At 36.4% G+C, this 17,628-nt stretch overlaps 3 protein-coding genes across 3 annotated transcripts; 2 read left to right on the top strand and 1 right to left on the bottom strand.

Moving 5' to 3' along the window:
* The first annotated feature begins 5,712 nt into the window (after positions 1 to 5,712).
* LOC112740690 (protein BOLA4, chloroplastic/mitochondrial) lies at positions 5,713 to 8,085 on the top strand. The gene is made up of 3 exons (XM_025789289.3): positions 5,713 to 6,197; positions 6,556 to 6,623; positions 7,754 to 8,085. Exons 1-3 carry the CDS (start codon positions 5,919 to 5,921, stop codon positions 7,902 to 7,904), a joined length of 498 nt encoding a protein of 165 aa, XP_025645074.1. The 5' UTR covers positions 5,713 to 5,918; the 3' UTR covers positions 7,905 to 8,085.
* Positions 8,086 to 8,396: 311 nt separating this feature from the next.
* LOC112740678 (DNA polymerase alpha-associated DNA helicase A) lies at positions 8,397 to 15,045 on the bottom strand. The gene is made up of 7 exons (XM_025789279.3): positions 13,735 to 15,045; positions 13,172 to 13,489; positions 12,008 to 12,291; positions 10,568 to 11,599; positions 9,925 to 10,093; positions 9,305 to 9,462; positions 8,397 to 8,921 (listed from the first exon to the last, which is right to left on the bottom strand). Exons 1-7 carry the CDS (start codon positions 14,495 to 14,497, stop codon positions 8,679 to 8,681), a joined length of 2,967 nt encoding a protein of 988 aa, XP_025645064.1. The 5' UTR covers positions 14,498 to 15,045; the 3' UTR covers positions 8,397 to 8,678.
* Positions 15,046 to 16,564: 1,519 nt separating this feature from the next.
* LOC114924670 (uncharacterized) lies at positions 16,565 to 17,401 on the top strand. The gene has a single exon (XM_029289932.1). The coding sequence runs from the start codon at positions 16,565 to 16,567 to the stop codon at positions 17,399 to 17,401; it is 837 nt and encodes a 278-aa protein (XP_029145765.1).
* The last annotated feature ends 227 nt before the right edge of the window (positions 17,402 to 17,628 follow it).

The raw sequence follows: 17,628 nt of genomic DNA, 5'->3' as shown, positions 1-17,628 counted from the left end.
AATTTCGAAAATTTGGAGGGAAATAAGGAAAAGATATTTTTTTATTTTTGAATTTTTTTAATTATGAGAGAGAAAAACACAAACATGACCCAAAACATGAAAATTTTGGATCAAAACACTTAATGCATGCAAGAACACTATGAATGTCAAGATGAACACCAAGAACACTTTGAAGATCATGATGAACATCAAGAACATATTTTTGAAAAATTTTTTGATGCAAAGAAAACATGGAAGACACCAAACTTAGAAATCTTTAATGCATGGACTCTAACAAACGAAAAATGCACATGAAAAACAACAAACAACACAAATCAAGAAATCATCAAGATCAAACAAGAAGACTTGTCAAGAACAACTTGAAGATCATGAAGAACACCATGAATGCATGAATTTTTTCGAAAAATGCAAGAAAAATTTTTAAGGCATGCAATTGACACCAAACTTAAAATTTGACTCAATACTCAAACAAGAAACGCAAAATATTTTTATTTTTATGATTTTCTAATTTTTTGGTATTTTTATTTTATTTTTTCAAAAATATTCTTTTAGAAAAACGAAAAAGAAAAGAAAATTTTGAAAAAGATTTTTGAAAAGTTTTTGAAAAGAAAATTACCTAATCTGAGCAACAAGATGAACCTTCAGTTGTCCATACTCGAACAATCCCCGGCAACGGCGCCAAAAACTTGGTGGACGAAATTGTGATACAAGAGTTCCAGGCACTGGTAGAGAAGCTCACAACTCCGTTCAACTTAACCAGCAAGTGTACTGGGTCATCCAAGTAATACCTTACGTGAGTAAGGGTCGATCCCACAGAGATTATTGATATGAAGCAAGCTATGGTCACCTTGTAAATCTCAGTTAAGTGGATTCATAGGGTCAAATGTAATTGGATTAGATATTTAAAAATAAATAAAATAAAAAGGGATAGAAATACTTATGTAGATCAATAGTGGGAATTTCAGATAGGCGTGTGGAGATGCTAGAATCCTCTCGAATCTCTACTTTCTTTTTACATTCATCCAATCCTTCTTACTCCTTTCCATGGCAAGCTGTATGTAGGGCATCACCATCATCAGTGGCTACTTTTAATCCTCTTGGGAAAATGGTCCTATGCGCTGTCACTGCACGGCTAATCGTCTGGAGGCATCACCCTTGTTGATAGCTACATCCCATCCTCTCAGTGAAAATGGTCCAAATGCTCAGTCACAGCACGGCTAATCATCTGTCGGTTCTCAATCAGGTTGGAGTAGAATCCATTGATTCTTTTGCGTTTGTCATCACGCCCAGCCTTCAGGAGTTTGAAGCTCGTCACAGTCATTCAATACCGGAATCCTACTCGGAATACCACAGACAAGGTTAGACTTTCCGGATTCCTGGGATCCTACTCGGAATACCACAGACAAGGTTAGACTTTCCGGATCCCCATGAATGCCGCCATCTATCTAGCTTATACCACGAAGATTCTGTTGGGGAATCTAAGAGATATGCGCCCGGCCTAGAGTAGAACGGAAGTGGTTGTCAGTCACGCATGTTCATAGGTGAGAATGATGATGAGTGTCACGGATCATCACATTCATCAAAGTGTTGTGCAACGTATATCTTGGAATAAGAATAAAAGAGAATTGAATGAAAGTAATAGTAATTGTATTGAAACTTGAGGTACAGCAGAGCTCCACACCCTTAATCTATGGTGTGCAGAAACTCCACTGTTGAAAATACATAAGTGAAAGATTCAGGCATGGCCGAATGGCCAGCCCCCATGGTCTAAGGACTAGGCGTCCAGAGATATCTAATACACTAGTAAAAAGTCCTATTTATAATAAACTAGCTACTAGGGTTTACATGAGTAAGTAATTGATGCATAAATTCACTTCCGGGGCCCACTTGGTGTGTGCTTGGGCTGAACTTGATCTATCCACGAGCTGAGGCTTTTCTTGGAGTTGAACGCCAAGTTATAACGTGTTTTGGGCGTTCAACTCCGGATCATGACGTGTTTCTGGCGTTTAACTCCAGACAGCAGCATGTACTTGGCGTTCAACGCCAAGTTACATCGTCAATTTCCGAATAAATTATGGACTATTATATATTGCTGGAAAGCTCTGGATTTCTACTTTCCAACGCCGTTAAGAGCGCGCCAATTGGAGTTCTGTAGCTCCAAAAAATCTATTTTGAGTGCAGGGAGGTCAGATTCCAACAGCATCAGAAGTCCTTTTGTCAGCCTTTTTCAAAGTTTTGCTCAAGTCCCTCAATTTCAGCCAGAAATTACCTGAAATCACAGAAAAACACACAAACTCATAGTAAAGTCCAGAAATGTGAATTTAACATAAAACTAATGAAAACATCCCTAAAAGTAGCTTGAACTTACTAAAACTACCTAAAAACAATGCCAAAAAGCGTATAAATTATCCGCTCATCACTTATCATGGTTCATCTCTCGTGACTTTCATGAAGGAACTCCCGATAACAATTTAACATATGATTTGTGGGTGTTACTTGATCATATTTTTTATACAAAATATAGCATAAAAAATCAATTGCATATCTGATTGAAAATAAATTATTATCAATAAAATAATAGAACACACTACCTGAATAAATAATATGTCTCTACGTACTTTTCAACTCTATACAAATGAATTATATGAGTTTAATTTATATTCAAGTACTCCTTGAAAAAATAGTGACATTTTTTACCTTTTCTAGTAAAGACCTTGACGTTTTATTATCTCTTATATTTTTTTTACTCAACTTGAGTGTAAAATTGTGCATTTAGACATATATTGAGCAGGTGTAATATATATAACTTATTCCGTCTATAATATGCAAAATAATTAGGGTGCTCACGGGTATCAGGTACGCGATTATCCATCTGAATTCGAACTGAACAAATTAAATTAGTTCTGAAATCAATGAATAATTGGGTATAACCCGAACCGAACTGATGACATTCACTATTAATTGATTTGGATGATAATTTTGGGGAGCGAAATCTGAACCCTTTATTAATTAAATTAAAAAATATATAAAATTAAAAAATATATATAATTTTTACTGATTATTAACCTAACCCTAAATCCATTGCAGCCTCTCCAGTCCCCACTACACTTATCATATTTCTCTCCCAAAAGAAGAACCCTAACAAAGCTTCCTCATTGTTATTCTACCTAGCAAATTGACAGCAACTTTCTCATGGTATTTTCATCTCCGTCAGTGTCTTCGTCAGCGTCATTTCTGTCAGCAGCATCGTCGTCTCCGTCAATATCGTATTCTCCAGCAGCATCGTCGTCTCCATCAGCGTCGTCTTCACTGCCAACTCTTTTTCTGCTTCAATGCTTTAAAAATCTTCTTCTGCTTCAGTGCTTCAGCAATCTTCCTCATTTTCGATTTGTTCTCTTTCATTTTTTGTGAATCTGATTGTTAAATTTTGTCAGTCTGTTAGTTTAGGGCTAGTGTTCTCTTCTATTATTAGTGAATTCTTATGAGTTTGTTTGTGAATTTGTTGATTAATTTTTGTAAATCTATTGGTTTAGGGTTGATATTCTGTGAATCTAAAAAAAGAATTTGAGTATAAATATGATTTATTTTGATATTGTTAAAATTAATCATATCTATTTTTAAATTTTACTATTAGAAAATTTTTTTCTTTTCTCCCAATTTTTTCATTTATTTTTTTTAATTTAAGATTTAATCGGGTACTCGACCACCAAAACCAATCCAATCTAAAATTGGGTCTATTCTCAAAAAATGCTTTATTCGATCATAATTTTTTATACAGAATATAGCGTAAAAAGTCAATTATATATTTGATTGAAAATGAATCAATATCAATAAAATAATAAAATGCACTATCTGAATAAATAATATGTCTTTACTTACTTTTTTAACCCTATGCAGTAGGGTTGTCAAACGGGCTAACCCGACCCATTTAGGCCCAGCTCGTCAAGTTCGTAGGTTAAATGGGCTGGACCGTTTAAATCCGCTTCATTCGCGGCCATGATTTTTTCAACCCCGACCGTTTATGGTCAGTCTGATGGGTTAAACAGGCCAGCTTGTTTATCATTTAGTTTTATTTTTTGAAAAATATTTTAATAAAAAATATCACTTTTAGGTCAAAAACCTTTAAAAAATAATATTTTTAATTGATGGGTCGAATTTTCGGGTTGGTTAAAAGTGCTATTTTTTTTTGTAAAAATGTAAAAAAAAATAAATGGGCCACCTATTTAGCCTGTGAGTTAAACCGTTTAACCCGTCATCTTTTTTGGATTAATCGAGCTCAACCCATTTAGTCCAAAATTTAAACGGACAAAGTCCACCCATTTAAATTGATAAATAAACTGATAAATTTAGCCCATTTTAACGGCTCTACTATATGGATGAATTATATGAGTCTAATTTATATTCAAATACTCCTTAAAAAAATATTGTGACATTTTTTTTACTTTTTCTAATAAAGATCTTGCCTTTTCATTATTTCTTATATATTTTTTTTTTCACTCAACTTAGAGTGTAAGATTGTACACTTAGACATAAATTGAGCAGGTGTAATATATATAACTTATCATGTTTATAATATGCAAATCAACATAATTGAAAATAAAAGTGTCTTTGACATGAATTTCTGAAGTGATGAAGACTCTCGTATGAACTGAATTAAAGGAAAAAGGTACATAAATTTCAATGAACAAGAAGAAGAAAATGTGAAAGTGATGAAAGTTGTAAATTGAGAGTTAGGGTTTTATATTAGTAGAGAAATTAAAATGAATCTAAATTACTAAATTAAAACACTATTTTAAATATAAAATTTATGGTGTCTATGTCAGTATATCACTATATTTAATTGGCACTTACCAATGTTAACAATAACTAAGATAGAAACTAACAGAAATTCACAAAATTTAATTCATAATGAAATTTTCATTGAGAATTTTAAGAACAAATTAGACACTACTTCGATTATGAATATATAACTACAAAAAATATTAAATAGATTATACTTTAGAGTTCTTTAGAATAAAAAATCCATGATGCTTAGTTGCTTACAATATATTCAATTTCAATAATTAGATCAATGAAGTTATTTTTTAAAAATTGTTTAAACTGAATTTATAATTATTATGGTTAGAAAAAATTGCAATGATTGTATATAAAATATAGATGACATTACAATTTCAGTATTCTTTTATTTATTCAGATGAAAAAAAAAGAAAAAAACACCTTATTCTAGAAATCAAACGTAAAAAGTATTTTATTTTGGTTTTTTAGTGGATAATTTTTTTGGTAATGGATTGGAGAAATGTGTTATGCATAGTTATGAAAAATTGGTGTAATTTTTTATGGATATAGAGATAATTATTTTTTTTTAAATTAAAAACTACAAATCAAAAGTTCAAATTTGAGTAGGGATAAAAAACTGAGAGTCAGATTTTGGGTAGAATAAAAACTGAGGCTCAGTTTTGGGTAGAAATAGAAAACCGAGGTAAGTTTTGAGTAAAAAAACAAAAAAAATCAAAATTCTCCAAATCAGAGAGTCCGATTTACATGTTTTAAAAATTTTTTAACGTTAAAGCACAAATCTAAAGGTCAGATTTGTAAATTTAAAAAAAAAAATTAAAACCCCAAATCTAAGGGTCAAATTTGGGATCATTTATGCAAAAAAAACACACCAACTCTCCACATTATTTAAAAACACCACTATGTCAATAATAAAAATAAAAAGTGCTTTTTTAGTAACCGGAGTGCTTAAATCCTAAAAAAAAATAGAAAAAATATGAAGTTGGGGAAGTGTTGTGCAATGCGCACCACATGGTTTTGGCATCCATATTGCGATCCTGTTTGCAAGAAGACGAGTGTTTCTGTAATAATAATCGGCGAATCAAGGAAGGAGCAGCTGAGTAGTTTGTTACATAGCATTAAAGATGCGTCCTCAGATGTTGTCACTCTCATCCAACGCCACAACAACACTTCTCCGTCAAGCTCTTCCCTTTCTCCTTCAGCTTCATCCCTCTCTCACTCTACCTTCTCCTCCTAACCCTAATTCCATCATTTCATCACGCTCTCGTTCACCCCTTCCTCCCACTCCTTCTGCTGCTTCTTCTTCTCTATTCGCCGCCACTCGCAGGTTTTCTACACGCGCCACCCATGTCAATGACCCTGGTTCTATCGACTCCCCTCTCATGCAGTCCATGGAGAAAAAGGTTCTTTCTTTCTTCATTTATTATTCATCTTGTGTTATTCACTAATTATATAATTATCCTTTCCCTCCATTTATATAGTTTTTTTTGTTCTTAATTTGTTTTCCCCAATTAACACTGAAACAGGGTTGGGAAATTGGATATGGAATTTAGGAATTAGGATGGAACAGTGAAATTAGGGTTAGATTACGAAAGATCAATGGATTATAAAAAATTTGTATGAAGATTACTGAAAATGTTAATGTAAAATGGAGGAGAAATATGGTAAAAGGACGGCTATGATCCACGAATACTCCGTTTTTACTCACATTTGTGTATCTGAATCAGTCAATCTTAAACAATTTGTAATGTGTTTTGACAGATAAAGGATCAACTCAATGCTGAATCAGTCACCGTAAAAGATGCTTATGGTGATGGACGCCATGTAAGGTAAGCATTTTCTTCAACCATCCAAGTGAAGTTTTGTTTTGTAAATCACTTCAACGTAATTTTATTTTTAACATATATCATCAATTATTAGTTATTTACTAGCAAACATTAGTAGAGAGCCACTTGAAAACTTTAACTAGAAACATACAAGGGGTGTAGCACATTGATCCTTACACAAGAGGCTAAGATTTGTAAAATATATAGAATTAGTCCTTACAACAAGTTTAACACGGATCATAGAAGTCAACAGCCCACATAAAAGATTATTTTCTTTTTGACAATTACCTCTCGTTAGAAGATTGTTTTGTTTCATTCAAAATGCTGTTGTGGTAACTTCTCAATGGATGACAAAACGTGACGTTTTTGTGCTTTCTAGATCATCGCAATAGGTATGACACATTCTAGGGATTTAGAGAACAACTGATAAAGATACAAGCTTGAATGAAACAAAGTTGTCTAATCCTTTTAGTTGAGGAAAGCCCTGTAAAAGATTAGCTAATGTGCATTCAATAAAAGCCAATTTTCCAATCTTAGCCATTGAAACATACTTAATGCAAGCATGACATTTCAACAAAATGTACTAAATAGTACCATAAATTTTACATTATGGGTGACTTTGATATGGGGTCAAGGTGAGGGGTAAATTTTACATTTAGAATCCATTCAAGAAATTTCTATCTATTTTTACCCTTATACCAAACACATCCTCTGGTGATATTCACATCATTAAACATCCTTCCTAATTTCAGCATGTCTATCATAAATCATATATAAACCTTTTGCTTTCCAACTATTTCTAGGGCCTCTGAAAAATTTAATAAATATGTTTGTTCCTTGCATAACAACTTAATTGGAGCCTATGTAGAATGTTGATTGGTAATTGCAGATTCAACTGCTTGTGTCGTTCTAATCCTGTTCTCCAAAATTTTTTAGGATAAAATAGAACACGACCAAAAATAAATAAATGCAGGGCAAACTGAAAATAGTGACAATTTCAAATATATTGTTGCATGTGTATTCTGATCAAAAGTTGTCTCTTAGCCAAAGGCTTCATGTAGTTGACAGTTGCATTTGACACAGTTATATGGCCTGACTAGAACATAGCTCTAATTTGTGGTTTGGCATTGCAGTATCGATGTTGTATCCACTGCCTTTGAGGGACAATCGGCTGTAAATCGGCAAAGGATGGTGTATAAAGCTATATGGGAGGAGCTTCAGAGCACAGTTCACGCAGTTGATCAGATGACAACTCGAACCCCTGCCGAAGCTGCCACAAAATGATAAAGGCTCACGGGAATCTTGATCACCTAATAATTTTTGTAGGCCTTCTTGGAATGAATCAATAATTTTATTACTGCAATTACATTATATGTTCACATGCAACTGGCGATCAGTATTCTGTTTTAGACTTTGAGAGTTCCTAAATTCTTTAATCTACCAAAAGGTTTAAGTGAGTTTCAAATGTGTATGGTCCAAAATGTTTCAATCCACCCGCATCACTTTTTCAATTGATGCTCACATTGCCGTCTCTACAATTACAGTTTTCAATATATTGTTTCAATATATTGAATTGAAACATGAGAGCTTATAATTGCAGGAATACAATTCATTTTTCTGTATCTATTTGACATAGCGCGTCCAGTATTCATTATATTATGAATTCACAGGATATCATGTTACAATTTGTTGATTGTTGGAGGTGCAATACATAGAGCAGCACCGAATGTTTAAATTGATCATATTCTTAGTAAGCATAGTTTTTAAATGTGCAACTTTTCTTTTATATAGGAAAATATGGGTCTTATAATGCATTTTAGTCGCCAAAAAATTAAGCGACACAATTGGTAGTACAAGGGGTGACTAACAATTAATTTGTTTTAAAACTTAAGTATTCCTATCAGATTTTGCCAATGTGTATATTGGCTATGAAGCATTCTGCTATTTTTCATGCGCAAGCTGTACTTTGTATACAAATATGAAATTCAAGAATTGCTATATACATTATAAGTTTTGGCCACGTGAAAGGCCATGAACTTTAGTGCTATTGATGCAACACTAATTAATGGAGGGTAATGTGGGGTTCATCCCTAGTCCAGAACCCCCAAAACTACCTGGTTCTGCATGCTTCACCCGACCAAAGTGTCGAATGTGACGCAGAAGTCTTGCCAGGAAGGTGTTGTGGCATATTGTTGAGCTGTCACAGACCACGGCTACATGTTTGCGTGCCCTTGTGATGGCAACATTGATTCTTCTGCTATCACCAAGGAATCCAACAGCTCCCAATGTGTTTGACCGTACCTGTTTAATTTACAAGGAGAAAACAAGCCAAACAACATCAATTCACATGAAAAACCGATACAGCACAGGTTTTGTTTTTTTATTTTTCGCGAGTGAATGGCTCATATCAAGGTCCTATAATCAGGAACTTGACTAATCAAATCTGATTTAGCTGAGGTCCCATGAATAAAAGTAGGTAAATCCTAGCTAGGAGATCCCTACATCCTTCAGAGAACCTAGTTGAGTTAGGCCAGAGTCGTCAAAGTCTTGATAATAAGAACCGGATGCTGGCATTGAGAGATAGAAAAATGATTGCAGTATAATAACCCATTCACATTCTATTGCAATTGGATGATATGGGCTCTTTGACAAGCTGTAAATCACTATTGAGTTTCAGATCATACCATGGATAAAATTACTGCATCAGCTTCGCGACCTTGAAAACTATCAATGGTTGCAACCTCAGTACCAGCAGCTTCAGGTACCTCATCAAGCATGTCCCTCAGAAGCTGCACTTGAGCGACATAAGGGGACTGCACCACAATGGCAGCTGGGTTAACACCTGCATTTTAGATTCAAATTATCAAAAGGAAGATCTTATTCGAGAACACGATCAACAAATAATGTCACATGATTTTATAAGTATGATGAAAGAGAGGACATGCATTAACATATTTTTTCTTCACTTACAAGTAATATGCTTAAAATTTTAAGCAAGGTTGGAAGTGGCAGAAATACAAGGCACGACTCATTTTGAAACTGATTGAGAATTTGAAACTTTATAGAGATGATGCAATATTATCTAGAAAATGTTCCAACTAGTATAGAATGGAAGGGTCATCCCAAGATTTTATTTGATCATCTATACAGTTGGAGAGTCAAGCCTTGGGTATAAGTACATATAATATAATACATAGAAAAAAAGGAACAACCAAAGAACTTTCACAGTAGGAAAATAGTTTTTTGAAAAAGTATTACCCAAGATCATGAAAGTCACAACTTTAAAAGGGTCAAATGTTATTACCAGCATAAACCAAGGAAACGACGTGCTGCAGAACTATATCAGCTTCTCCTTCATTATAAAATGAGCCCGTTCCTGCTGGGTCCAGATGCTCTCCGCAACCAACCGACAGACTTCCATATGGCATTCTTGTATCAAGCAATAGCAGTGGACATTGGGTTATCCAAGTAGGCTGCAAAAACAGAAAATGCATTCTCCCAAGTATTAGCGGAAGTAAATGGAATGGAAATACCGACAAAGATCAAATACATCCTAGACTAAAAAGCACAGACAAATCAGAATAAAACAGAAAAGATATGACAATTCACAGAATGGTAACCAAGAGGAAGTTATTTGTTAATTTTATACATTCTTGACCACACTTTTTGAGAACTGTTTCCTGAAAAGTGTTGCCATTTGTCATCTGCGGCATTACATGTCGTCTATAAAGAAGCATAAGTGATCAATATTACATTTTTATGTTCATATGCAGAGCTTATATATAGAACTTCTACAAACAACTTGAATGATCTTGAGCAGCATTTTTGAAAAACAAGAACTGGCAAAGCAGACAACAGGAAGAAGTAAAATAATGATTTAGTTAGGACAACCTTGATGCACTTAAATGAAAAATGGAGAAGTGAAATATCATTTTTGGGTGTAGTACCTTAACAAAAGGAGAGTCTACAAGAAGATGAGAAAAGACAGACTCAGAAGACTTCAACAATCCTCCGTACATCTCCTTTGAGGCCCAACTAGCAATTGCATCATTCATACGGTATTGTGTTGTTAGCCTGGTGGTTAGAATCCCTTCGTGCAAAGCTGTAGCTCTCTCCAGTAGTGATATTCCTAGGCCACCTTCTAAGGCCTGTCTGGACAATATGACAGGAGCAAGTTGGCATTGATCGCCAGCAAGAATACAGCGCTTTCCCTGCAATATAGGAATCCAACAAGATGGTTCAATTGCTTGTCCCGCTTCATCTATGACAACCAAGTCAAAAGCATCTAGCCTTCGAATCAAGGGATCAGCTGCTCCAGTATTAGTGGCAAGCACAACCTGCGCACTAGATAAAACTTCATTCATAGTCTGTTTTTCTTTTTTCTTGAGAGACCTTCCCAGCTGTTTCAGAAGTTGCCGTATGCCTGCAGCTAGTGAATCGTCCTTTAAACAAAGTCTTAGATCCTTCCTTAGATTTGACTTTTTCCTTTCATACTCTTCTCGAAAACTTGCAAGCTTTGAATTTACAATTGCACCCAAAGACTTTGATCCCACAGCTTTTGAAATACGAGCAGGATTTCCAACTCGGACAATATTTAATCCAACATTTGAAAGCTTTTCAACCATGTTATCAACAGCTGCATTCGTAGGTGCCGTCACTAGAACCCTTTCACCTTGTTGAACGGCACATACTATAAGTTGCTTGAGCAAACCAGTCTTGCCTGTACCCGGAGGCCCTTGGATAACCAATACAGGTCTCTTCTTATTCAAACCCAATGCAATTGCTCGCTGCTGAGAACTATCGAATGTTTCATTTTCTAGCAGTCCATTTAATTTTTCTTCTTCCCAGTCAACAAAATTGTTCTTCTCAAGCCATGTGACATCTTCCTCTTCTCCAAAGAGTGTAGCTACAACAGCAATTGAAGGATTCTTCTTCCGCAAGCCATTCTTCTGAAGCAGCATTAGAGCTTCACAGTTGCGCTGGAAGCAAGAAATATAAGTTTTTTAAAAGACATATATTTACATGTATAGTTAGTTAGCCAAGGAGAAAAGTATTAGTGAAATTGATAGACAACCATAATAGTCAGATTATATTGGTTAATCTGTTTGAAACTAATCAGCAACATATATAGCTAAATTTTAGAAGAGAAGTAGGTGGCAGTTAGTTGACACTTGCAACCATAGCACTGTCTTTCCTTCTATTTCTTTTCCAGCAAACATCATATATTTTCATTTTTATTTTTTGAATTTGATCAAACACATCATAGTAGCCCTCACTTGGCTACAAAATTCTCAGAATCTTACTTCAACCTTTTTACAAAAAATGTTTCTTCAAACCACAAAATATTTCCACTATACGCAATAAGTTACATTATTGATTTCAAATACCTCATAGGTAAGTGTATCAGCCAGTCCTTGAATACGGTCTATGCGCACACTCTTTCCGAATAGTTTGGAAAATGTAGGATCACCATGGCGTGACTCTAGAGCAATAATAATACTGCAGCCATCATCCCCAAGATTGTTCACAAATCCTTGTATGCAAGATGTTGTAACTGCACCCCTGCTGTCACATGTTCTGACACAAACCATATCTCCAGGTGAAAGAGTAGTAGGTGGTAATCGATGGTTACCTTCAACCTTGAACAACACCAAATGCATTCCCCCAAGTCCTGTTTACAAAATAAAATGGGATCATATAGAGGTATTTTAATTTACATGGTCCAAGTTTGATTAACAGTCTCCATAATTGCATCAATGAAGTGTTAATACGGCATAAAGAGCGGCATATGTTTGAATAATAGGGCAAAGGTTAGCTAAGAGCTTTATTACTCAGGATAGACACCGAGTGGATCATATTGCAATTTTACATGCTAAAACTAGACTAGTCAAGGTTTATCCTAGGTCTGACTCTACCTTCAACATTTCCATTCCTCCATAAAGTTAACTAAAAATTCTTAACTTTTTGTAAGGAATATTAACAAGTGAATACATGGATTTACCAAGCAAATATGATTAAGTCCACACTTTATAAAGGAAACAAGAGCCATATACAGAAGTAACAAACATACTCAAGCAGACATTTGAGAAGAAAGATTGTAATTTTTAAATCTACAACAGAAAACATGGATCAAATCAATAAAAGATATGCACTCAATAAATGGCATCTGATCCCTATACATTCACTAGAATAGATGGGTGATTTAAATTAAAACAAAAAATGAGGATGATTAAATAAATAAAAAAGAAACCACTGAATAATAACTAATGACAGACTATACAAACATATATACATTAATATAAATGAATTCGGAACAGTCTTCATGAAAGAGCGGGTGAGCGACTTAGTCCTCCTGTCATCTCTGCTTCATGGCACTTATTATAAATAGTGTTCCAAATAGTAAGTTGTAATCAAGTGAACAATTCAAGTTCTTTTATGGCAAATGGAATGGACATAATTAAAGACATGTTGAATTGCAGATACCAACTTGGCAGGATATTTGCCTACTATATCTCTGGATAACTCGTAAGAAAATGGAAAAAGGAGAATACCGGTAGAGGTACTGATGGCAGTTAAGTTGCAAATGGTGTCACAGAGTTCTTGCTGAGGCTGGCTATGGCTAACCAAGAACTCAATCGGTCTTGAGGGGTCGGAAGCATCATCCAGAGGCCTAGGAACAGCATCCAATTCCTCCTGAGTGAACTCCAATTCAGCATCCCTTTCAATACGGAGTAGTTCAGACATGCGGTTGGTGAAATCCTCAATCCTCTGCTGCATTGCTTTGACCTTGTCCAAGTCCATTCCTAAAACACCTTGGACAGTCTTGGGCAGGGGATGGACTATCTTTCTGGCCACTGCTCGATGCTGAGCTGTAATTGCAAATATGATTGTTAGTTTAAGTAAGCAATCACGTGTTAGAAGTGTACTTAAAACTAAACCCCAAAAGCTAGTTCATGCGATAAGTCCACACTCTTACAAAAACTGTCCAGGCCTTATCTCTAGGCAAGGTATGACTCTAACCATAATGGCACATATTTTATTATGAAATTGACAAAGTTAGTTAGTTACCAAATGAAAGTTGTATATAGGTTAATCTCTACAATGTAAAAGCTACCTGAATTGGCGAGAGTTTTAAGCAGCTTCCAAGACTGCGTTTGGCGCCAGTCTTGGAGCAAGGACTTATTCTGAAGGTCCTGGAGAACCTCCCGAAGCTCCCTCTGGAAGTGATCAAAGAGAGTTGGGTAGTGTGTGCAGGCCTTGAAGCACATCACTTCAAGCCCAAGTGGCATCGGAACAGCGTTCAGATAAGGCTGAGCCTCGATCACAAAAGTCAGACCAGGCCCCATTCGCTGACTCAGCTCACCGAATTCCACTTCCCCCTGCAACTCCGCCGCCGCGAAATCCAACGCCATGGCCCTCATGCCCTCCCTAATCCATCTCACAACACTCTTCCCAAGATCCTTCCACCCGAGAGGATCCCCATTCTCATTGCTGTTACCGTTACCGTTACTGTTAGTTTTCTCCGGAGACGGAGGCCGAGGAGTAGGAGGAGAAACAGTTCGCGTTCGCGTTCTTCTTCTACTTCGTTTAGCGTTACTTGGAGCCGGGAGCTTCGTTTCGCTGTTAGCGGCGCTTCGAATTAGGCCGAGGCCGGTGACCGACGAAGACGACGACGAGAACAAAGAGCGAAAAACAGAAGCGCCACCGCCGCCGCCGCCGTGCCTGGTACGAGCTAACAGGCAGAGCGAGGCAAACGAAGAAGAGAATGGAACTCTAACGGTACAACGGAAAGGCACAGAATTCGGAGTTGATGTCGCTGTGGCAGTTGCAGTTGCAGGGATTCCACCGCAGAAGAAGCAAGCGGGTGCAGTTTCCATGTGTCAGTTCCTGATTGGCTGGCTGAAATTACCAATTCAGCCAGCCACTCACTCACTCACTTGATTGGTTTGATATTAGTTTATTCTTGAAGCTCAAGAGAAAGAAGGGAAGTAAAGAAAGGAGGGTTTTGAATGGGAACCGCGAAGTGCATTTGCGGCGAGGAAAGAAGACGTTTTTAAATTGCGAGGGAAGTGGGATTTTTTTTAATGAGAAGGAAAGTTAAGGGTACCAGCACCACAACACTTTTCATTCATTCGTTGAAGCCAATTTCATTTGTTATTTGCTTTCTTCTATTGGGCAGAAGTGCAACAGAAGAGAACAGAAGAGAAGACAGAAGGGAGCGGAGACAAGGATAAAGACAAGGGGCCACCCCAAGATCCAAGTTCTTATGCTGATTGGCTCCTGTGATTTTGTAGCGTGGCTGCCTTTAGCCCTTCTACTATTTGCTGACGTGTTCATTTCCCCTTCTGTTATTTGCTTCCTAGATTCTGATTCCTTCTCTTCCAGAACCTTCCTTCTTCCTACTCCGCTACTTTTTTTTTTCTTTTCATTTTAGAATAACATTGTTTCTAATTTCTAAATCTTATTTTTTATTCTAAGATTTTTTATTTAAATAAATTAAATAAATACATTAATTATTGGGCTCATGGTTATGAAACAAATATCGGCGTTGTTCAATGAAATAGATATATGGACAAATTTTTTTTGCTATGGTATCAGACCATATTTTGTTTTTGATATTGGAGTAGCAACAGTATTTTTTTAAAATGTGGATTGATGGAGTGTTATACTTAAATGTGGGATCGTTTAATTAGATAAACAAAAATCGGACCGTCCGATTTGTGAAAGTACAGAAATCGAACCGAGTGATTTATAAAATCGGATCGAAGGATTTGTGAGAGTATAAAAATCGGACCGAGGGATTTGTGAAATCGGACCGAGAGATTTGTGACAATACAGAAATCAGACCGAGGAATTTGTGACAGTATAGAAATCGGACCGAAGAATTTCTGTTAAAAAAATAAAAAAAATTGAAGTATAGAAATCAGACCGTCTGATTTGTGTATCTTCCACACTTTTGAAAAACACCAAAAATTACTATGTTAAGGTATATCACTACTTTTACTTCCATATACAAAAAGGAAGCCGTACCAGACTTAAAACATAAGCTACGTTTTACTTTTGGCTCATTTTTTTTGGGAAACAAAACAAACGCAGCCTGCATTTTGGTTTTTTGCATGCTTTTCAACTTTTTTTTTTATTTTGTATTAACCCAAACGCAGCGTGCGCTTTGCGATGGGTTTAGTTTTTTTTTTTGTAATAACAAAACGCAGTTTGCGTTTTGTATTATATGTCAGCCTTTTTTTTGGGAAATGCAAAATGCAGCCTGCGTTTTTTGTGGTGTCAAATTAATTTTTTGGAAAACGAAAACGCAGGTTGTGTTTTGTGAAAAAAAATATTTTAATCAAGAGGTCTGCCTCTAAATACGAAGCAGGTCTCGCCCAAATGGCCTCACTCCACTTCTACCCATCCTATTCTTCTTTCTTGTACATATGTTGTAGTTCTTAGTTTTTTTGGCAGTTAGGTGTGTCAAAAAAATCGAATTAGGTGAGATTAAAGTTATGAAAAATATTGCAAATTTGCGAGTATATTATAACTGTGAGGTTATACCAAACACACATGAAGGAGTGACTTTTGTTTGTGGATGTCCGTTGTCACAAGACGAGAATCAAAACATTGTGCCTATTGCATTTGCGATAGTCGAGGGCGAGATGGCATACGCATGGGAGTTTTTCCTAACCAATTTGCGGAGATATGTTGTTACCATTGATGGTGTGGGTATTATTTCTGACCACGATACCTCCATCGACGTTGCAATAGCTCGCAGTAACGGTGCATGGTCACCACCAAGGGCGTGGCACATGTACTACATCAGGCACATCGGGTCAAACTTCTTAAAGAGGTTCAAGACTCCATATTTGCATAAACTCGTGATGAACACAGGTATTTCAATTCGCTGTTATGGTTCTATTCATAGTAAATTTGTGGCATCTGCTTATGATTAAATGGTTTGTTCAACAAGCTATTCTAAGACGGAGCAGGAGTACAACAAAAACTACCAAAGGCTTAAAGAGTGGGGTGAGGCATATACTCAATGGTGCAATGTCATCGGTGTTGAGAGATGGGTGTTGGCATTTGATGGTGGTCATCGTTGGGGTCATATGACGACAAACTTGGTAGAGTGTATAAATTATGTCCTGAAGGGTGCACACAACCTTCCTGTGACTGCCATTGTCCGGTCAACTTTCTATCGGCTGAATGAATTATTCACTCGGAAGAGTACCGATGCTTATGAGCGTCTCCGCAACGGATTCACGTATTCAAAATTTACAACGAAGAGAGTTGAAGAAAGCTTTCGACGTGCAGGAAACATTGTGGTCAACCGGTTCGACAGGCGCAACGAGATGTTTGAGGTTCGCGAAATGCAAGATGGTACCATTTACACTGTTAACCTTGCGCAACGACACTGCGACTGTAGCCATTTTCAGGTCGAGCGACTCTTATGTCACCACATGCTTGCATGTTGCGCCAACCAGCGTCTTGATTGGCAAGTATACGTGCACGACGTGTACAAGATGTCTGAAATTTGCAAGGTGTACAAAGGCGAGTTTGTTCCAATGGGTGACCCGTCTACGTGGGATAGATACGAAGGAGCAAAGGTGATCGCCAACTGGACATTGAGGCGCGCGACAAAAGGAAGACCAAAGTCAACCCGCTACTTGAATGAGATGGATTCGCGGGATATGCGAGGTCCTCGCCGGTGCACTATATGTGGACGCGAGGGACATAGCCGCAGCCGATGTCCTCAGTGTGCAGGTCCAAGCTCTGTTAGAAGTCATTAGTGGTTAAGCTTTTCAATGTAACTTTGTTATGACGTACTTCACAATTATATGTTCATTAGTGGTTAAGCTTTTCAATGTAACTTTGTTATGACGTACTTCACAATTATATGTTACTTTTTTTGTAACCTCGTCATTTACTTTAACCTAGTTAACAATTTATATTTAATAAAGTTTTTAACCTCGTTATGTAACTTTTTAAATAAACATTTCGTTCCAAACAGAGTTAT

Source organism: Arachis hypogaea, chromosome 2 (assembly GCF_003086295.3).
Source record: "Arachis hypogaea cultivar Tifrunner chromosome 2, arahy.Tifrunner.gnm2.J5K5, whole genome shotgun sequence".
Classification (NCBI taxonomy): domain Eukaryota; kingdom Viridiplantae; phylum Streptophyta; class Magnoliopsida; order Fabales; family Fabaceae; genus Arachis; species Arachis hypogaea.
This window is presented reverse-complemented; position numbering and strand designations above follow the sequence as displayed.